A 23,513-nucleotide genomic window follows, 5' to 3' on the forward strand; every position below is an offset into this window, starting at 1 on the left:
CCAACAAAAATTCAGAATGGGATTTTCAAAATCACTATGTCTTCACTGTGTTCTAAGAGATTTCCAAACAGTTGGAGACACCAAAAATATCAGAACTGTGGAAGCTCTCAAGTACTTTCATCTCAGTCTAATCCTGAAAGAATATCTAAATTATCTGTCTTCTAAAAAATAAGCATAATTATATTCTGAGATACTTTTGTCTTGTTTTTTTTTTTAATCATCTGTCTAATACTAGAAAGAAAGCAGGATCTTTCTTGTGGCACAGAATTCTAGCAGAAAGAAGAATTTAACAGGCTTTATTTAGAGCTTTATTTTTTCTTCCTGGTTATTTTTGCTGGAATTGACTAGCTATAAACAGCCAGATTTGCTATAATAAAGTGATGTCTTCAAAGAGAGTAAGAGGGATGATACAGGAAAATACAAGTCAGTTATCCTTACTTCCATCCCTGGAAAGGTGATGGAGTAGCTAATCCTGGAGACTATACTCCAAACAAATGGAGAAAAAGTTAATTGGGAGTAATGGTTAACCTACTTGACACCCGTAATGGGACAGGCGGATTGATAGGATATGGGTAGAGCAATGGATGATGTCTACCTCAACTTTACCAAAGTCTTTGAGATTGTTTCCTAGAACATCCATAAATATAAACTGCCAAAATGCACGGTGAGGAAGACTGAAAAAATGGTGGGTGGCTGGTCCCAAAGGATTGTCATCAGTAGCACAAAGTACAGCTGGAGGCAAGTCATTAGAGCTCTGATCCCCAGGGGTTGATACTGGGACAGATACTCTTAAATGTTTTCATTAATAGATGGGATGATGGAACAGTTTACCCTTCAGCAAGTTTTCAGGACAGTACAAAACTGGGAGGAGCAGCTGATACACCAAGTGCTTGTGCCATTCAGAGGAGCCTTGGCAGGGTAAAGAATTGACCTGAGGGGAATCTGATGAAGTTCAACAGAAGGAAATTAAGAGTCTTGTACCTGGGGAGGAATAACTCTATGGATCAACAGCTTCTGGAGGCTGACTGACCAGGAAGCAGCTTTGGAAGAAAGGGTGTGAGACCCCTGGAGGACCCCAAGTTGAACATGAGAAATGCACCTGCACAGTAAAGAAGGTCAACACCCTCCTGGGCTTCATCAGGAAAAGTGCTGCCAGCACTTTGAGGGAGGTGATCCATACCTTCTCAGCACTGCTGAGACTGCATCTGAGCTGCTCTCTCCACTTCTGGGCTGCCCAGTATGAGAGTTACAGAGTGACTAAAGTGAGTCCAGCCACAAAGATGAATATGAGACTCCATATATGGAGAGGCTGAGAGAGATGGGGCTGCTGAGCCTGGAGAAGAAGAGGCTCAGGGGGAATCTTATCCAAGTGTATATATGGTATGAGCCACTGAAGAGGAAAAAAGCAAACCTGTTTTCAACCTTGCTCACAGACTGGGCAAGAGGCAGTGGGAAGAAACCAAACCCCATGACATTGCATGTAATGGGTTGTCCAGAGAGGTTTTGGAGTTTCCATTTTTGGAAATATTCGAAACCAAACTGGACATGAACCTGGACAATCAGCTGTATCTGACCCTGATTTAATAGGGATGTTGGATTAAATGACCTCAGAAAATCCCTCCTAAATAAATCTGATTATGTGAAATGGTTTAGAAGGTGGGTGCATCAGGGGAATATTCTTAATGAGGAGCCAACTGTCTTTTGCTCAGTAGCTGTGGTGGGATAGGTCCTGCATACAAGCAACATGGACAGGGCAGGATCATAACCTCTTTTCATTAAATAATTAATAATTAACTAATAATTAATAATTAATTATTATAAAATAATTAATAAATAATTAATAAATAATTGCTCCTTAGTCTCTAAGCATGATAGATATTTTAAGGATAAAATTGCTCACAACAGGATGATAAAATTTGAGACTAATGGGGTGATAGCCTCGAGGTTCTCAAAGCAAGTGGTAGCCAAGTATGTCAAGTGTAGTACTTTTTTTCTCAAGAGAAGTGGAGATATTGGTGATAAGCTATGGAGGGAAAATGAGCTTTGGTTTAGAGATTGCACAGATACTACCTAAATTTGACATTGTGGGAAAATTGATTATATTGTTCCAGTCACCAAAGAATCTATCTGAACTCAGTCATGTACTCCTCTAACTTTCAGCAAGTGTGTCTTCCCATTACCAATTTGTAAAAGACAACCCCCAAGTGAACCACTTGCCATTAAATTCTTTCATACTTAAAAAAAAAGACCAAAAAAAACACCAAACCCCTATCATTTTCAGCAAAGTAGATTTTGGAATAAAATTGTGGAATTCTGCCTGAAGCTTTTGGCATATGACTGTGCCATCATAACTTTGCTGAATTTAAATTACTTGATATATTGATAAATTTAAATTATTTCACCAGATCGATAGAAACTGTTTTGTGAAAACTGCTGAACAGTAATTGGATTTAAAGTCTGATGCAGTTGTGTTCAAAAAGAAGATTCCTGCTTCAGCTAACACAGAGTTGAAGATCATCACCTTCTCTTTCTCTCCATTCAGATATGCATCCAGCCATAGCTGTGCAAAACTGTACTGCTTATGTGATACAGCATGGCATATTTTTTATACATCTGTCATCTTTTTTATGTAAATGAGTAAGTCTATTGCAGTCATGACCTCCATCATATTCAGATTCTTCTAGTGTTGTATTTCATTTCCCCATTGTTTCATCAAGCTCCTTGTGTCCATCAAAAAGTTTTCTTCTGAAGTTAAGCTAGGTTTTGTTCATCAGAAAAGAGAATGGAGAACTTTGAAAACAAAGTGGAAATCACAAAGTGTTTATGGTTTGTTTCTAACTAATGAAAAGTTGTTTCCATTTAATAGTAGGTTTTATTCCTACCTGAACATAGCAATTGGACAGCTCTTCCCATCTTTCTTTGTTTGATCCTTCCTTTCTATATATTTAAGTAGCTTGGATTTACTAAGGTCTGAAGTATTACGCTTATTTCTGGCATTTATACCACACACTATATATTACTACAAGTACCTATGTTTTTTTGGTTTGGTTTTTTTCTTTTTTTTTTTTTGTGACTGAAATCAGTGTTTATCCAGTAACAAGAAGATATCTGCTGCAACATTTAATATAAAAATCGTGGCAATCACAACTCAGCATTTTGTGTGTTGGAATGGCAGTTGTATGCCTCATGTTGCTGGATTATCCTCAAACCTGGTGTCCTTTTACAGTGCAATTGTTCTACTTTTTTCTAATGTATGGAAGCAGGGATTGAAATCTTGCACACAATATTGGCAGAGGCAATAATACATCCATAGTTATGTGCACATTGTGGAAAAATGGGTGTAAGGGTTATGATCTGCTCTTTCAATACACCCAGGCATTGAACTCAAATGCAAACTGGAAAGACAAAATATGTACACACCTTTGGACACACACTTGATAATATCCTGTTTGTCTTTTATTTTAAGGTTTATTATACACTGGGAGATGTGTGGCAAACACTGGAAGCACTTGTTTCCATCAAGAACCTTTTAAACATAATAGCAGAACATGAAACCATGACTATCTAAACAAAATCAGTTGCTATGTTTCTCAGCTTCTCAGAATTTAAATATATGGTATGTCAGCTTCTGGTAGCACTTTCAAGGTACATCCTTTTCTATTCCTCTTCTTTTTTTCAGTTTTCATTTTATTTATGGAAATGGCAGAGGACATATTTCTCATCTTTGGTGAGACTTTCAAATCCAATGTCAAGTTCACGTCTCACGCTTTTCTCAAAAGTGCTTTTTTAAAATTCATTTGCCGAATTGCCAGATTCCTCCCGTGTCTCCTACAGTGGAGTTACTTGTATGGGCTGCAGTTGCACTGGCAGAGTGTTATGGACTGACAGCAATCCCCAGTCCCCAAGCCCCCTGCAGTACCTGGGGCACTGAGGGGCAACAGGACAGCTGGAAATGAAGGAATGAGATTTACATTGAGAGGAAGGAAGATAGGAAGAAGGTGTTTCTAGTCTGAACTTTTTCCCACTGTCGCAATCTCTTTTTAATTTGCAGTATATTAATTAGTCTTCCCCAGTCTGAGGCTGTTTTGGTCATGACATTAATTGGTGAGTGATCCTTGTCTTAATCTTGACCCAGAAGCTTTTTCTTCTTCTTTCTCTCCCCTTATTCCACAGAGGAGGGGGAGTGAGAGAGCAGCTGGGTGGGTCTTTGGCTCTTAGCTGAGTCTAACCCACCCCAGTTATCAACTCACACTCATGGCTTTGGCAAGCAGTGCTGAGTATTGCAGGTTTGCATGAGATCTGTTCAATGTAGACTGCCAAGTAAATCATGTAGAAATATATCATGGCATGCATTATGCATTGGTATTTAATGTGTTTTGAATGAACCCGCTTCACAATTTGAAATTACTTGAAACTTCTGTTAAATGGTTCAATTTTGCTGCATTTCTTTTTTTAAGATTGAAATATGTTCTGTCAGGAAAGTGTAGGATCTTTTTAATATATCATCCCTTTTTAATCTTTTTTCAATAACAGAAGATTAGGCAAAATTTGGGCAAAATGCACAGATCTGAAATGGCTTTTCTCTTTCCATTGACTGCATGGGGACTCAGAGGTCTGGAAAATGTGGAGGAAGCAGTCTGGGCTGCCATCATGGTCTGGGTTCAGGCGATGTGGGAGGTATCTAACTCTGCCTTGGCACAATGACAAGTTTGTCTCAATGTGCCTACTGGCCACTTGGACTAAGGTGAGGAAGATTCTCTAAGAGACTGAAAACACTGCAATCTGATTCTTCATATTTGCAAAAGGAGAGGGAAGGAGACTTTTCACTCCTTCCCCAAAGCTGGATAAGAAGGCATGAACAAGTGCAAAGAACACTGACAATCCTTTCTGTAAGCTATGTTTTTCTCTGTTCTTTGTTTTTCATTGTGAAAAACTAACTTCACAAAGAGAGAGGTACTGAGCTGAGCAGACTTTTGGTATCTTGGTTGCCCTTTAAATCACTACCAGCCCTTTGCAATTAAAAACTTTTTTGAGGGCAAATCCAGAGATTTTGAAGCAAATGAGCATTTTGGACTGTTTTTGGTCCCTGAAATTATATGAGCATGTATGAATAAGTTACATGACTTACACATCACAAAGGATCTTCAAAGAAAACTGGTTTGCCCAGGTTCAAAGAAGAGAGTGAGGAGGCACTGAAACACTTATACAGATACAGGAGGCAGAAACATTGATCTTGTAAGCTGCAGTAAGTTCTCTGACATACTAACTAGACAGTGGGTTTTCCCTCCTTTTTTGTTTCTGACATTTTTTATTCTTATTATGAAAAGGTGACCCTCTAGTTATAGAAAGAGTTATTGACAGTGTCTAATGCTAAATGAAATAATGCATTATGACTGGTAATTTAAGTGGACATGATTTTATTAATTTACATACTTTTGTTGCAGAATTTTGCTAACAAAACTGCTCTGCTCTTCACAATTTTGAAACATAAATTTCAGCCTGCAACAAAGTGTAAACATGTTGTGCAGATATGCTGATGCAGCCAGTTTGGTTTGTTTTCACTAATTCTTTATGTGTTATAAATTGAAATATATGTTTTGTTTTAAGTGAGGTATGTGCCTGATAAATGTTATAGAGCCCCAACTCTGCTTCCATTCACACAATCAGACATGTACTGAATTTCTTTTGGTTTACACAGGTTACCTTGGATAGTCTTAGACCTAGATTTAAAGAACGATTCTGCTTGTGTCCTACAAGACAGCACAATATTAGCCCTCTGTGTCAGAGCTTTATTTTCTGGGGACACAGAAATAAGGAGTAATAAAATATATTTGAGCCACAAGAAAGAATAAATAAATCAGTCAAACTACACACAAGCAGTTGATCTTTGGAAGGGCTACTGCTGGTTTTGTATAATTTCTTTTTGGAGGAGAACCACAGAGTGTTTTCACTGAACATAAATGAAACACCTTGGCATCCACTGAAGCAGACTTGGATCGGGAGAGCTGGCAGCCTCTCATAAGAAGCAGTTTTTGTTGAACTGCCTTTGAAGAGTTTGAACTGGCAGTGCTGTGTTCTGGCTGCAGGGTAACTTGGCTGAGAACATTCGGATTTCCCCTGACATGAAGTCATTTAAAGTAAAAAAAAAAAAAAAAAAAAAAATCATTTCCTTCCCTCCCAGCTCCATTCAGGAGGAAAATCTTTTTTTTACTGCCAGACTTGCTGAGTGTTAGTCCCTCATGAATGGAGCAGCAGAATTAAAACCATTTACAATTTAAGTAATTAAAGACCAGAAGACACAAATTAAAAGTATTTTAAGTAGCTCATATTTGATGGGCTCTTAGATTTCGTTTTGCAATTTCCAACATGCAAAATTATGAAGGAAAGCAGAGATAATGAAATATTGATAAGATATGGGGACAGTCTCAAGAACTTGGACAGGATTACTGATTTTAATAAATGTAGTAGGAGAAGGAGAATATGAGTTTCAGTTATGACTATTAGAATCCAGCAGCTTGAACAGCAGTCTTTTACAAAGCTATATAAAAAAAATTCTGATTATAAAAAGCTGGTTTGCAAACTCTTTGCATTTTTGTGTCTTTCCTTGGTCTTGACTTAAGATTTTGTAGATGCACAGAATGGTTTGCATTGCAAGGGACTTTAAAGATCATCTAGTTCCACCCCGCTGCCATGGACAGGGACTCTTTCCACCAGACCAGATGTTCAAGGTCCCATCCAGCCTGGCCTTGAATACTTCCAGGGATGGGGCATTTCCCTATGGCAGTGGTGATGCGTAGTGCCAAACCAGGTGTTATTATTTGTTCCGTATCTCCAAGTTGTACTTCAATTTATATATCACAGAAAACTTGCTTTTTTTTATTTCCAAAATGTAATCCTTTCTTTTTTTTTTTTTTTTTTTTTTATTTTCCTGAGGAGGCTACTACTGCCTTGCTGGTGGGTGTGCATTCTGTACATATGCAGTTTACATTTATTTTTCCACAATGCCACCTGGTTGGGTGTGAGATAAACTCTTATATTTCACAACTTTTCTTTGAATTGGATTTGTCCTTTTTGAGCTTGAAACCACTTCCAGCTCTCTCTCTCTTTAAAAATTATAGCTGCACATTTTTGTGTATCACTTGAAATTTCAATTTCAGTTTTGAATAAAATTTCTTGGAGAATATCATTACCTGGCAAGTCTATTTAAGATTTATCTTGCAGGGGATTCTAAATTGTTTAGTAATTTGAGCAGGCATTATTCTATGTGTCATCTTTACTCTATAATTCTTTAGGCTTTTGTTCACAATGTTTTCCTCTTCACTTGTCATGGACTTCTGCAGATTCTGTAAAATGTTTAAGCGTAGGTATGAATCTTGTAATTTGCCACTAACTCCAGAACTTGCTTATTTCTCTGAGGTATATTGTTAGAGTCAAGTAGTCACAGATAAAGAAGACAACATTTGGAAAGAAAGCAAAGAAAATAATACAAAGTATTAAAAAAAGTATTTTTTCATGGTTTTCCTGGGTTGCACTCCCGGTGGTATTCCACCGGTCTCTCCTCACATTATCAATTGCATATTAACATTTTTCCTGTTCTGAAGGAAAAGCAGATATTTATTACCTCATGCTTGCTCTCCTTATTTTCAAAACCTTGGATTTTGTCTCGATAGGGAATACTTTAATCTCCCATGCCATGTGTACCCTCTCATATATCAAAATGCATTTTTCTTTGAAACAGAAGTTGGAGATTAAACGGGCAACTGTTCCGAGCAAAAAACAAAACAAAAGAAAACAAACAAGTAAACAAACCCAAAACAAAACAAACAAAACAAACAAACAGACACGTCCTCCCCCCCCCCCCCCCCCCCAAAAAAAAAACCCAAAAAACAAACTATAGAAGGCTGGTGAAGTGCTTGGGAATACTGAAATGCTGATGCTCCCTCTCGTGGTTTAGCTGAAGTAGAACAAACCAGGGAAACTAACAGTTTAATGCATTGTTTTCCTTGATCAAAGTCTTTGGTATTTTTGATTAATAATATGGTGCTGGAAATGCTGGCAACTCATCAAAAATCTTTCTTTTTCTTGAGGAAAGTATTCCTTGTGTATTTCTGTAAAGGAAAATAAAATTAACTACAATTTTATTTATAACAAATGTATTTCCAACCAGCCTGATATTTCATTCTAGCTTTGGTTTAGGGTTATTATATTTCAGCTGTCTGTTTGCTCACAGGTGTTTGAGGGGATTTAACTGTAAGGCATGTGGCAGGTTTGTGATCTGACAGCTAGAACTGAAAGCCACCAGATTGATCACTAACTAAAACATGAATTAAATAAAATCAGATTATGGCACAGCTAGTCTGTGTTAGACTGTGCTGTGCATTGAGGAACAGGAGAGAAGATACCACTCTGGGTACAAAACCTTTGGGTTTTTTACTCAGATCTAGCTGGGTATCTAAAACCTTCCCTTTCCTTTATTTAGAGCTCCTTAAACTCTTTCATGGTTTTATTTTTGGTAAGTTTAGCAAGCACTGTAAGTTTTTGATACATGTATGTATATATCTCTAGAATTTCCTGTAAATGGAGAATGTGTCAGGTGTTAACTAGGTTGATCCAGTCTCACAGACCTGCAAGGCATCAGTGTGCCACGAGTCCATTTAAAACTTGAGTCTACTGATTCTCGGTAAATCTAGTTTGAAGTGCATCATAGGACTGCGCAATTTTTATTCAGTCATTTGTTGTATAATAATTTCAGTAGAGGTGCTGAAGTCAGAAAGAGCCATTTGTATAATGGGGAAAAAGAGCAAAAGGCTCAAACCAAAACCAAAACCAAAACAAAGAATGTGATACATTTCTCATACTGAGTGTCTGAACTTAGAGGACGGTGTCTGACCATTATTGATATGATGTTCCCATCATTGTGCAGTCTTGTTTAAATACAAAGGTTTATAATGCTCCAGTTTTCCAAACTGTGAGTGATCACAAGTAGATGTTCTAAGGAATCGCACCAAGCAAAATCAAACTGCCATAAAGTTCACGTGTGGCACTAATTGCAATTTAACTGCATGGTTATTACAAGAGCTTTTAATTAACTCAGTCATCATACTGTGGCATACAAATTGTGCGTAATAGCAGCATGCTGACTGCAATGACAATAGACTTGTCTGAACTGTGAAAATCAGGATTTTTATAATTTTCTGAGGTTTCTTTTTATGCCCTTAAATATTGTGTGGTATTTAAGAACATTTCAAAAAAATAAAAAAAAAAAAGTCCTAGCAAGTTGCTGAGGCTTGCCTGTTTTAAAATTTTGTGTTTAATTCTTCCTGAAATTCAGTGAGATGTATCTCACTGCATTATTTTTCTGATGATTTTTTATTTTCCTTTTTTTATTTTTCATCCTGTTTGAGGATCATTTTACACTGTTTTTGCTTTTGAAGCCAGGAAAAATTCTCAGTTTGTGGAAGCATTTAGAGGAAATCCCATTCCAGTGAAACTGGAAGATAGTAAAAATACGTTCTGATCAGATATTGCTGCGAAATGATAATTTATTAGTTTAGTAGGGTAGTGAGAGCATTGTTCTTCTCTCAAAGTATGATTCCAGTCTCTCAAGACTGGCAATAATAGCACTGAATGATTTTCAATTGGAAGGTTAATTTTGCAGTCCAAAGACTAACAATTAAGAAACAATGTAGCTAATGGATATAGTTTTAGTCCTTCAGAAAACACAAGAAACACAACTAGGTGGAGTTACGCTTACCACATGTACTTCTTCCTGCACATATAAAGCATGCATTAAAAAAATAAATATAAAGCAGACATTATTATGGAAACTGTATTTATCTGTTTTTTTGACTGTCATCAGCCTTGTACTGGGAAATTAAATACTGACATATTTGAGTTACAAATTATTTGGCTCAGAGACAGAACAGGCACCTGAAAGCAAGACAAGAGTACATGATGTTTTCCTATGCTCAAGTTTACTGCAGAAACCAGGTGATAATGAGGACTGGGCTAGTGAGGGAGGCAAAAGTAAATTTGTCATGCACATAAAGTTAATGACATAAAAGTGACAGGCACTACTGAACAGTTAGAAAACCCCAGGCTGGGTTCAGCTGGGTGAGCAATATGAGCATGGTGTGCCAAACACAGAAAAAGAACCAGTGCCACACAAAGCCAGTGGTTGCAGAAGTTTAAATATCACAGATATGAGAAAGGTAACAGAGAAGCTGACATCACCATTGTAAATGCTGAAGTAGCTCATCCTTCAGAAACTGTGTGTGAATAAGTAAGTGACTGCTAAAGACTGAATTTTGAGCTGCTGCTCTCATTAACAGAACTGAGTTCTCAGCAGTTTGATTACTGTCAGGCATATCTTTGTGAGAATGGCAGTGGTGCTGTGCAGGTGCTTTTTTTTAGAATTTTCAGAATTTTACAACACTGGGAAAAAAAATCAGTTCTTAAAAAGACATTTCAGATAATTACTGGTTTTTAATGTTATTTTTTTATATATAAAGTTTACTCAAGGTTAATTTCCAAGAAAGATCTTGTATTTGAAACTAAGGTTTGTATTTACATGTATCAGTGAATGCAAATTTCCTACTATTGCAAATGCCATTGGACATTGACTCAAAGAGACCAGATAAAGGCTGTAAGACAGTATTTTGAAACAACTGTTTACGTAAAGCACATATAAAACAAGCATCATCCATATTCCAAGGCATTATGACTGTAAAAATTATTGATTTTGGTTTTTTGTTCATTTTAGTCAGGGCAAAATATAATGAGACTTTATTGTAAATTCAAGAAACATGGATATAGCTGTGGATTCTCTTATTTTCCTAGTGAAGGTGGATGTACATGAGATTTTTTCAGTTTACTATAGGTGAAGCCAATTTATTTATTTCTGTCTTCCTTTTTTTTCCCCTTGACCTGAAGGACTTCTAGTCATCTTCTCAGGGACTGCATTTGCTAGCAAGTCATCTCCGCCCTGTTTCTCCTCTCCCCACAGGCTCTCACCCTGCAGTCAGGCTCTGCGAGTGCCTGGACAGCAAAGGTACCTTGTTCAGTAATGTGCAGGGCACCTGGGACCTACAACACCCTACACATCTGACCCAGGCCTGTCATGAGACAGAGCCTCCTTCCCAAACATCAGGATCTTAACTTTCACTCTCTGTTAAACCCTTATTCTTATTTTTGTTAAGACAAAGAGTAGCTGAAGAGTATATGGGAAGCTGGAACTGAGGCAAATCGAACAATCAGTTGCTTTGTCATAAAAGCTGATCATAAGCATAATGCTTCCTGTGTCACATCAGTGACCGTAAAAGAATGTGATAAAAGTGAGACAAGTAAAATGATGGAAACGTTTTGTGTCTCTGGTGTATCTCCATTATATTGACATAGAGTGCCTGATGGGATATGCTGCTACAGAGACCGGCACTGAAGAAGCAAACTTGCATAAGGATGCATGAATCATTGAAAAAGTGTAGAGTCTTACAAGGAGGGAAAATGGGGAGTACAGTTGAGCTGGTGGAATGTGCTTTAATGTGTGCTTAAGAAGTAATGGGGGGAACAAGTGTGAGAGAAGTTTGAAACTGAATTTGAGGACAAGAAGGAGTGTAGTAAGATGCTGTGCAAGGAGACACTGCCTCTCACTGAAGAAACAGTGAGATAAATGCCTGAAGTGATGTTCAAAGTGTAATCACTCAAAGGACATTAGTCATATGTCCAGAGATACTTGTCTTGCAGGTAAATTCATGCATGTCATTTGTAGGGGGTCTGAACTATAACGTGGCCGCCTGTGTCGTGACAGCCTAAAAGGACCACTCGCTTTCAACTTTACCTTCAATTTCAAATTGTATGATGAACACTAGTTCTTACGTAGCAATAATGCTGATTCTTTCTTCTTTTCACTGGCCTAAGGAAGTATGTTCAATGAGTCTTTCATTATCATGACATACAAGATGCATGACAACAAGCTTGTTAAAATTAGATGTGTTTGTTCTATTTTAAATTTTAAGTGTATTTCTTACCTAGCTCTACAGGAGTTTGTAGTTGGAAAGATGGTCCATAAGATTTGCACTTCTCTCTTTAATGCATGATGATAACTTGAAAATGAGATTTATTTGCTGTCTCTATTCTTACATGTGGGTATATAAAATGCAATAGAAAACAATAATATTCATTGTGTAGAATACACACTCCTTCCTTCACATGGCAGAATTTTGAATATGTGTCTGTTTCATAATCGGATGCCTGCCTTAGAGGCCACCTTGAACTCCTCTCTCCCTTTTTCTCTCTAAAAGCTGACTACCTATGGACTACCAAGCTTTCATAAATCATCACAGTATTACTTTTCCACCAGTGCTAGCTTACACAAATGCATGCTGTTCAGTTTGCTTAATATGTCTTGTCAGATCTGATTACAAGCATAACTATCTCTTATTTAATAAATATATATATTCCTGATTATTTTTATTCAATGACTGGGAAGAGTAATGAGCTATGAATGCGAATTGATGTCCTATGTCATACAAAATTCCCAGTATCATATTTTACAAAGAGGAAAATGAGACTTCATGTGAATTTTTATCTATTGACTTCTAGATCAGAAAGCCAGACATAAAATTCCTTGATATTTTCAACATCTGTGGTCCAATTTCATTAAACTTACATATTGGGTCATTACCTTAACGTCTTTCAGTGTTGTAATGCAAGTTTCCACCATGCTAACTGTTCACTTTTACTTTGTGTAACTAGGCTGAATATGCCATAATAATTCATCAACCCTGAAAGAAGAACAAAGTTCAATGTGTATTAAAAATATGATGGGGATACATTACAGAAAAAATGGAAATATGCTGCTGTTCACAGCACATCATATTCTCTGAGGTTACTGACACTATCTACATAAAAATACACTTCCTTATGGAAAAAAACCCCACAATCAATAAAATACATGGTGACTTTCCTATATACTTGGTATCTCTTAAAAATGAACGTTTTTACTGTTTTTTCTACTATAAAATTGCTAATTATTTGTTTGCTTCCTTCATTATGTATTACACAGTATGATAATTAGTTATGCTTTTCATATGCTTTTTCAGTCTTTCTTGCTAAAATGTAGTGAAACTGAATTGAGAGATACATAACAATTGTTTCTTACATGTGTTCTTTCCTTCTTCTTGTGGCTTTTTTTCCTTTTAGGTGAATAAGATATGTGGTCCTCCTGTAAGAAAGCCTAAACACTCTCCAGGTTGCTCCTTTGATCAGAGCAAAGATAATCAAGGGTTGAAGATGTTCTCCAGAGACAGTGAAGAAACACTCGCCAGCAGAAGAAAGTAAGGCATTAATTTTACAGCCAGAAAGAAAGAATAAAGTAAGCCATTAATTTTACAACAGAATAGATTATGCTCAATGCTGTGGCATGCACTCCTGGAGAATAGAGTCTCCAAAGAATGAAACATTTTAGCAACATTGTCTGTTACATTTTGGAAAGAGTACTATCATGACTAGATTTGTTTTCAGAAGTAATGGACATAAGACCACAGTCATTTGGTGTGGTTTAAAGTATTTTGGAGGGTATCTAACATTGATAGAAAATGAGTGTTAGCTCTATATGTAATTTTTAAAATTACATTAAACTTTACATATCAGCAGGCATTATTAAGTCTGACAAAGAATGACTGTAGCTTTTTACAGAAAACTATTTGTACAAACTGATAAGAAATAAAGAAATGAATGGCTTTTCTTACATACCTTTCTGCTGTAAAAAAAGAGACAGCTAAGCATTTGGTACTAAATCTTGAAAACGTTGTTCTAACAAGATCTGCTGATCTTTTTTCTCTGGCTCTTTTGCTGGTATATAGTGAATTGAAGTGACTGCAGACACTTGGAAATTACATTTAAACCTGGTTCAGCCTTGCAGGGTGAACTTTGTGTGACTATGAATTAGGTGTTTGAGCTGCCATTACAGTCTGTGGAAAGGAGAAGTCATTTTAGCTGCCCATATTGGCAAGCATCCAATTGCCATAGTGGCAAGCATCCAGTGCCACTCAAAGATGCCCTGGGGTTTCCCAACTGATCTGCTCCTGCTGAGAAGGATGGAGGTGTGCCATAAGTTGTATCATAGCGTTCAGGCCTGACAGTTGGAAAAGTATTTAGAACATACTCTGATGTACATGGTGAGACTCTTGAGGATGGTCCTGTGCAGGGCTAAGAGCTGGACTCCAAGATTCTTCTAAGTCCCTTCCAAATCAGCAGATTCTGTGATTCTGTGATGCCTTCCAGATTTCTGCAGATACCTTAGGTAGCTGAAGGAATCTCAAAGGCCAATCTATATTTAGACAAGTTAATCAGGTTTTTGATGACCGTAAGTAGCAATAGCACTGTAAGGCATTGAGTGTTGCAGTTAAGATTAAAAGCTTCATTATGAAAATTAAGTGCAAAGTTAAAATCAGAAATTTCATTTCTCTCATAGCATTTGCTAAAATAAAGATAAGTTTTCTTTGTCCTCTATTTCCTCTTATTTCACTTTGTAGTGCAGAAGGAAGCAGAAGTGAGAGAATTGCAGGGAATAATTGCTCACTCCTGATGTCTAGAGAAGAAAAAGTGCCTCTGAGCTTGAAAGGCAAACCATTCTTCTCAGTGTAAGGACCTTCAGTTACTAAATGGTGGAGAAAAAACCCAATACAAAATATAAATACAGGGTTTTGAAAACATTGTGGTAACAGAAAGATACTAAAAATAGAAGTTTGCTTTAGTCAGCACAGAAGTTTTTCAGGGAATACCCATTACATGGGTGCATGTTTCTCAGTTACACGTAGCTAAGAAATTTCTTGATGTTTTCTGATTGCTAACACTCTGTAAACACAATGCCCATATTCTAAAATCTCACTTAATCTCCCAGGACTTTTCCATGTTTCAAAGCACAGAACATTGGATTGATTGCCTTCAGGGAGATCACCTCAGAGATCTTGAGGGGCATGAGAGGCAGTGGGCAACACAAAGCAACATTGTTTCCCCTTCCCTTCCCTTCCCTTCCCTTCCCTTCCCTTCCCTTCCCTTCCCTTCCCTTCCCTTCCCTTCCCTTCCCTTCCCTTCCCTTCCCTTCCCTTCCCTTCCCTTCCCTTCCCTTCCCTTCCCTTCCCTTCCCTTCCCTTCCCTTCCCTTCCCTTCCCTTCCCTTCCCTTCCCTTCCCTTCCCTTCCCTTCCCTTCCCTTCCCTTCCCTTCCCTTCCCTTCCCTTCCCTTCCCTCTCGCCTGCCTGAGATTCTGGAGATGTTTCATGCACCACAGAGGGGAAGGGAACGAAAGTTTGAAATCCACTGATGCAGGTTTAAATTTATTTTCCTATCTGATATCTGCATTTGCTACCTCCTGGATCACCTCATTCCTTATTAGTCACAATCACTTTACATTTCACTTTATATTCCCATAGCAACTGTAAGAACCTCACCTGAAAGTGTGACTTCAGCAAGTCCTTGCAGCCAGCATGCTCTTAAGGAAATGTTCTTCTCTAACTCCACCTTATTTACCTCCTGTGTTATTTCTGTTTTCTGAATGCATGTCCAGATGAAAATTTACATTTTAAAATACATTTTGGGCTGCTGCTTCCTGGACTTCTCCTGAATCATTTTTACCATTGGACCTAAGCTGGTATTTTCTGGTACTATTTGGTACAAGAAGAAAAATGAATTTCTCCATTCTTTTGATGCCAAGAAATTTTAGATGAATTTTAAAAAATCTAAGCAAACCCTTCAATAGCAGCATACAAACTTTAAAGTATGTAATGCTTTTTTCTCCAGAACTTCATACTGCAGACAGCTTCTAGTGCAGAGGATGAAATAATAAAATAAATAAATAAATAAATAAAAGAACATTTCTGAATAAACAGATAAAAAGTATCTTCAGCTTCCACTGACTGTAATTGCACATTTGTGCTCAGCTGCTTATAATTACATGCTATCTAGTCTAGAGGATGATCATGTGAAAATTGACATTCAGACCATTTGCCCTTCTAACTACTTTGGTCAGACATCAACGAGGGCTGAAATCAGTTATTACTTCTCTATTAAATTTAGCTTTGCCTCAGGATGTATTTATTAATAAACTGAATGACCTTTTTGTTAGAATGCAGTTTGTGACAAGATATTATGACAGCTATATTTATTTTATTTTTATTTCTTCCTCAGAAGAAATTCAACTGTTCACTTCGAGAGGACTCTAAACACTATTTTTCACCCAGAATGTAAACATAAAGTATAGATAAAATCAAAATCAATCCACTCAATGGCATTTGGAGGGAAATTACAAACCCGCTGTGCACACTGGATTCAATTTTGGGTGTGGAGAAATAAAAGATTTGACTATTCGTGGCTAGGAGAGTGTGAATTAATCATATTTAAAACCTAATGCACATAGGCAATTATATGATGCGTAGTCAAAATTGACCCTGCATGGAATTTTTCAGATCTGCAGTTTTAGAATTAGTAGGGCACTCACATCACATTTAATAGACATATAAATCAAAATCACTGTAGTTTGTGTAAAATATTTGCCCTATTATATGAAATAATGTATGGGTTTTTAAATGAGTGACTGTATAAATCACTGATGTTTTATCTGTTTTAATTTGAAGTAAACAATACTGAACAATTAAATTCCCTGTAGCATTTTAGTCCTATGGTGAATAAATATAGGCATATATATATACTATTTCTGGCATTTTTTCACAACTCCAGACACTATGAAAGAAGTTAACACAAAGTGGAGCTTGCTAGGTTACAGAGCAATAAGTACAGCATTTGGTGGGGCTTTTCTGTGTGCCTGCAGGTCATAGATAACTCAGTAATGTGTCATGTTCCATTCCACAGTGAGTAAGTATTTTTATTTTTCCCAGTAGGAAAAGGTCTCCCAGGAAGAGATTTTCAATTCATAAACAAACAGTTTATATTAAATATCACAATTCAGTTAAGAACATACCAACTAAAAAGTAATTAATTTGTTTTGAATTAAATACAAAACTTTATAATTACCTCTGGGCATTTTGAAAATTATTTAAAGTAATACTGCATAATTTATAATCTGTCAGCACAGAACATGGTAGGACTGATGCAGTCCTTCAGACAGTTATTTAAATCTTTACTAAATACTTAACATCTGTGTCTTAAACCCATTTTAACTAAATCTTGAGTTGCTGCATAACTTCAAAAATATTTTTGTAGTATTTGCAAATATATGTAGAGGACTTCTTGTCAGCACTTTTGAAAAACAGAAGACTTACTCATATGCACCTGTTTTTAATTTGCTATGCTTTTTGGTTTTTTTTGGAGCATTTTTTGTCCATTTGTCCAACTATAGCATTGCACACTGTATTACTACAATGCAAGAAAATTCATGGTCGAAAGAAAATAGTTCCTGTTCTAGAGCATATTTAAAGTAGTGGTTTTTTTGTTTGTTTGTTTGTTTGTTTGTTTTTTTAATTTGACCAGTGGGAGTACCAACTTTGTAAACCAATGAATAGTATCAACAACAATCAAACTCATCTATTGATAGATCGATTGAAAATATCACTGGGACCAGTGGAGAGTAATGGAATAAACATATTCCTTATCTTTTGGGAATGCACAACAGCGAGATGGCTCAGTGTTGGTTGACACTGACAATTATTTCCCGTGTTCCCGCGTGCAGGGAATTTATCAGCCACCTCCGTGTGTACAGAGCCTTTTACGGCAGCCTGGCGGATCAGCTGTGCGGGAATGAGCTGGCAGCTGCCGATGGACTGCCGTGTTGGAATGGAGAAGATGTCGTAAGAAGGTAGCTTTTCTGGCTCACCTTTGTCTTTTTTTCTGTTGTAAGTCATGTTTCGCTAAAAGAGCTTCTGTTCGAGTCAGGTGTGGTGTTTCGCTGGGTCTGTGTCAAGATTAGTTTGAAAAATGAATAAGCGTGGGTTCCCTTCTCTCAGGTTTCACCTGTATGCAGTAAATAAAATCTCCCTGCGTCTCTGTATAAGAAAAAGAAAAAAAGAATTCCAATGTTCTTCACACATTTTTCCTTCAAATTTGCTGCACCTAAACATAGTACTGTGAAAGAAGCTGGATTGGCATTTACAAAATACAGTTGGACAAAAAGAATATGGATTTTTGTTTGAGCTTGGTCTTTACAAAATGCTCCTTTTAATGCAGTGTGTGATAACAGACTCAAGTTTAAAGCCTTCTCCTGCTGTGAAGTATGAAGGAATCTCTTAATATGTGTGGTTTCCCATGAGAGAACTAAAAGTTAAGCATGAAGATAAAACATCTTAAAAGTGAAGCATGTATTTTTTTATATATATGCAGCAGCTTGGGAGACATCATTCAGCAGCAGTGGCAAAGAAGATATAATAAACTGAAACAGTCTAGATGTGTGTCTCTGGAATCAATATATTACACAGCTTATGAAACACTGGCGTTTTTGGATGGCTGCAAGATTTTCAGAGGGCTGATCTCTGTGGTTTTGCTTTATTGCTTTGATCACTTTGAAGCAAGTATTTCTCTGAGCAGGAAATCCTTCCCTTCCTGGTGGCAGAGATCAAGATGTTGAAAAGCTCATTGCAGTTATTTGTAATAAAAATCATGAGTTAATGTGGTGTGTATTAGTAGGTAGTATCAAATGTCATCTCAAATAAGGCTGTGAGGAAAGTTAGTAAAGTGTGAGATAGCAAATACAAAGAGCAGTGGACAATATGCACCTTTAGGTATCTTTAGGTAGGAGCCGTCATTTATTGATTGATACGTAAGGAAATTTAATGGACATCCTTTTAGCAAACAGCTACAGGCCACTTTTCTTTAATTTCTTGGGCAGTCCCCTGCTTTGGCAGCACCAAGGTCCAGTGAGTGTTTGACTCCCTTGAAAGTCTTACTGACAACCTTTGTCCAAGGATTTCAACAATATTCTGAAGATGCTTTGTTTCCTCTTTAGGTAACTGTATTTGAGATTTAATCTTAACTGTATCTCTGTATCTCCTTGTTTCTTTTTTTTTTTCTGACCATTCATTTGTTCACTTAAAATATTCCTACCAAATACTTCAATAACAATATAAAGTAAGGGTCTTGTAATTACAGATTTCCTAAGAACAAGAACCTTCTATCATTACTTTTGGCTTCTTATATACTTACTGTTAATATACAAGATATTTTCAAACATTTATTATTATATTATATAATGCTATTATACCATATCTATTATTATATGATTGTACTATTACTTTGTTTATACTATATATGTTATACTGTACTGTTTGATTTTGATTGATTAGACACTAAGGTACTGATAAAGAAATCAAACATTCTGTAAATTTTCTAAATCTGTAGTGTTTTAAAAGTAATTTAATATATATGCTAATACACACACTCATACGCATGTATATCTATGGGCTTTATATATGCTTTTATAAATATATATGTGTGCATATATGTGCATACAATATATTTATTATTGGATCTACCCAAAGATATAATGGGTGAAAAAAGTGCTGTATCTTAAAAGTAAGGAATAACACTTTGGTATTAGTTTAACTTAAACATTTCCTTAACTAAAAATATTTTGTCTGTGTATATATATTAATGTATATATATTTATATTTTTGGTCAGTAAGTGTCAGTTTCCTGAAAAAGCAGAGATGTAAATAGTAGAAGTACTATCAGAAGTACTTCTGCTGAAAAACCAGAAAGAGCATGAAACTCTGAATTGCTTTAGATTACTAAACGGAGCTGAGACCTGCAGATTATTTCCTACATCTCAAGACCTCTGATGGTGCACTAAATACATTGTGGTACATAGTCTCCTGTTTCATTATCTTTATAAAGGCACTCAGATCTGTCATCTTCCACCCCTTCATTTTGCCTTCTTATTCAGTCAAAATGCCCTTTGTTCAGTTTTATTTGCTTGTATTTGTTGTTTTGTAACTGGAGGGGGAAGAGCTGTCCTGTGCTTTGACCAAGACAAGGGGTTTTTTACTGTTAGTATTATTGTTACAAAAGTGGTGACCTAGGAAAAAGGGTCTATTACCTGCTTTTATAATGGCTGGATGCATAGCAAGCATTTAAAATATATTCTGCTTAAACATTAGCAAGGGTTTTCTAGTGACAAGGACAAAAATAAGTAGTTTTGTTGTCCAGCATCTACATAAAGAAGAATTTTTAAGAATAGGCAAGGCAGGTAGAAATGAGAAATGATGTAGCAAAAGCTGACTTTTCTTAGTGATTTGGAGATAAATTGGATAACTTCTTAAAATCTCCTCTAGCCCTATGATTCTGAATCTGGGATTATCTAAATCTTGTGTTGCTCAACTTCTATTGTCATGATCCCAGGATACTGTGACATTTTAGAAGCAATATTGACTGAGCAGGCATCATTGCTTTTCTCTCTAAGTACTGAAGCACCTGTACACTCACTCTCTACTGTTTTTTTTTTTTCTTCCCCTCATCCTGCCTTCCTACTAGTCTAATAATAAATAACAGTATTGATGAACTCATCAGTGCATCTCACCAGTGTTTCTGGCACTGATGGGGAAAAGTCTACATTGTTCAAATTAGTTAAAGACAAATAGATTTTATCTGTTTAGAGATTCTTCATTCTTTCCATCTGTTTTTGCCTTCTGTTTCAAAAACATGTGCCGCAGCTAGCTGCTGATGACTGAAATTTGGGCTTGACATGAGAAAACAATGTAATGAACTATGTATTGCGGGTGTATCAGGACCTGAGGAGATTGCTTAGACTGCTTGCTGCATCTGTGTTTCAAGCTGCAAGTAGCAAAAACCACTGGAGACAGAAGACAGATAAAGGGGGAAAAAATAATCTTTGCAGTTCTTCATTTTATTTTTTGGTGCATCTTTCTAAAGGAAGCATTTAAAGGGTTTTAACACTTACAATATTGGATATCAGTTAAATTTTATAACCTTTGCCTTCTCTAATGCTATCCAAGAGATTATCAAGCCTGGGTGGGAAAAGGTCAGAAAATGAAAAAGGGTATTATTGAAACAAAAGCTTACTTAACAGTTTGCATTTCATGTGTTTCAGCTGTTCCATTTTTGTTTGGTTTAAGCCTTTTTTTTTTTCCCCCCTTCATATCACAATGCCATGGAAATATGGCCCTGATTCTGCAATTCTGTAAATTGTTCTGGGTCTAGCATTTCTCACAGTAAAGGCTTATGCTTTCATCAAAGCCTCAGACCAGAATTCCCACATTTCTGCATTCATGCCTGAGAGGAGCAAGACCACTCTCATGAGGCATGAATTCTGTCACTGCAGCATGAGGGACAAGACACCTCAGAGGAGCCTTCAGCCCCTCCAGCCTTACCCAGTTGTGTGACTGAATGGTTCTAGCATGAAATTGAAATTTAAGCTTCACTTTCAAAGCCACAGCTGAGTGTTGTGATGAAGTACCTGGAATTTAGTGTTACAGCATTCATTAGGTTCAATGGAAAAAAGAGGACCTGATATTAATAAGTTACGCACTACCAAGGCATATGAGTTTGAAATTTCAGTGGCATCTTAGCACTAAAACTAAAATAGCAGCAGCTATGCAAATAGATTGAGATTGTTCCACTTCAAAAACACAGAGATTTAACTGACATTTATACAGCCTCGGTTGTCCAGAGAGCCTGGCTTGAATGTGAAGAGAGATAAATTAAAAATACACAGAGGAGAGCATAATCTGTACTGTACATCTTGAGAACAGCGATTTAACTGAAATAAAAATAGATGTGAGTGAAAAAAATAGTAATATTTTGTGTGTTGAAGGATTCAGGAGTAATGGAGATTATTAAAAACAGCTAATCAAGTTTTGAAGGAAGAGTTTCTTCTGAAGCGCGTATCTGAAGTACCCAAATTAAGAGAAATTAAACAGCATGATTGATTTTAATTGCCCTGAGCAAATTGTAAAAAAGTGATTATAATAAGCATCTCTCATCAAATAAATGCTTAGCTTTAGCACAGCTCTTAGGCTGGGGAAATTTTCTCATTTAATTCTTAAATATGCTAAAACTAGTACAATCCTGTTCCTGTTCTTACCCAAAAGAAGATAAATGGTGATATAAGGGAAATCAACAAATTTATTTCAATTTCCTTCTACTTGAACTAATCATCACTTTTTAAAATAACGAAGAATGTAAACTGCTGTCAGAGGCACCACTTGACCCCTATGCAAAAAGATCTTCCTATGAATCAATCTTCCAATGAAGATCCTGTGAACATTCAGTCTTCCTATGAACTCAAAAATCTTCACACCACTAGCTCCCCACAACAAGAGAACCAGAAGTTTTCAGATACCAAAGCATTGAGTCAATTTAAGAGGGGCTTATGATACATATTTCTATGTGAACATAGAAAAGACATGAACTGGAATAAGATCCCTTCCTTTAAAATAATTGTGGGGTTTCTTCCCTATTTTGCCATTAATTATAACAATAAAAGTAATTCCTGCTTTAATATTTAATTAACAGATATTTAATATCTGTTCTGGGTATATGCTTAGATAAATCTCATGTCACTTCAGGATGGAATGGATTTAATTATATACAATCAGCAAAATGTGTATTTCATTTGATAACCTCAAAATAAATGTTCTACTTTTCCTTCTGTTTGCTTGAGCAAATATATAATTTTCTGTAGTGTTTGCCCTAGAATCATTGCACTTGTTTGTTGTGCACAGCAGAGGTTCTAATAGAAGTGTTCTAAAAGTGGGTGAATGAATTTCTATTAGGTTGGTAACAATTTACAAATTGTATTGACTTTTAAAATTAAAAACATGATTAGCATCATGTTAAATAAACTGTAGTATTTATAAAGTCACAGAAGACCTTTCAAAAGTAGGCATGAGAAAGAATAGTAACAAAGAATATTCCAGGTTTGAATTACTGCATCATCATATCTTCATTCTGGAAGGTTTTGGTCTTTCATTTTACACAGTTACAGAAAAATAGCACAATTTAAGATTAGCTATCTGATGACTCTTAAAGGTTTTCCAAGTGAATTCAGGATTTCTTTTCTACACTTGATAACATGAAAGAATGGAGGAAATAAAAATAAAAATATATTGTCTCACTTTTGTATAAGGGTTCCTATTAAAGCCAAGGAAAACTCATGCAGGAGACTTTGATGCACAGTTCAAAAATAAACCTTACATAAAATAAATAACTGTGAATCATAGTAGATTATACTAGGCAAAACATTTGTGCCCTGTTGAAGTTCTTATAAAAGTAATATGCTCTTTCTGAATTCAACTTACATATACAGGTTCTCTTTCAAATAGTAAGTTTAGTGATATTTTACAGTGAAGCTTCTTTCACACACTGATGCTCTAAACCCAAGTCATTTATCACCTCTAGCCATGGCAATTTGATACAGCAGCCCTCAATGAATTCTTTAAACAATATGTTGAGTTGAGAAGTATTTTCTGTGAGATCTTCTTTCACTGTAATGCCCACAGCAGTTTTCTACAAACTCTGCAACTTTACCAGTCCAGAGAGGAAACTTCAG

The 23,513-nt window shown here is 36.3% G+C and overlaps 1 protein-coding gene across 1 annotated transcript in view; it reads left to right on the plus strand.

Moving 5' to 3' along the window:
- The window catches only part of GPC5 (glypican 5), a 575,796-nt gene that overhangs the window by 91,770 nt on the left and 460,513 nt on the right, over positions 1 to 23,513 (plus strand). The window contains exons 4-5 of the mRNA XM_062487799.1: positions 13,201 to 13,334; positions 17,685 to 17,810. Coding sequence (XP_062343783.1) covers positions 13,201 to 13,334; positions 17,685 to 17,810 — 260 coding nt within the window. The remainder of the gene's footprint in view (positions 1 to 13,200; positions 13,335 to 17,684; positions 17,811 to 23,513) is intronic.

Source organism: Cinclus cinclus, chromosome 2 (assembly GCF_963662255.1).
Source record: "Cinclus cinclus chromosome 2, bCinCin1.1, whole genome shotgun sequence".
Taxonomy (NCBI): Eukaryota; Metazoa; Chordata; class Aves; order Passeriformes; family Cinclidae; genus Cinclus; species Cinclus cinclus.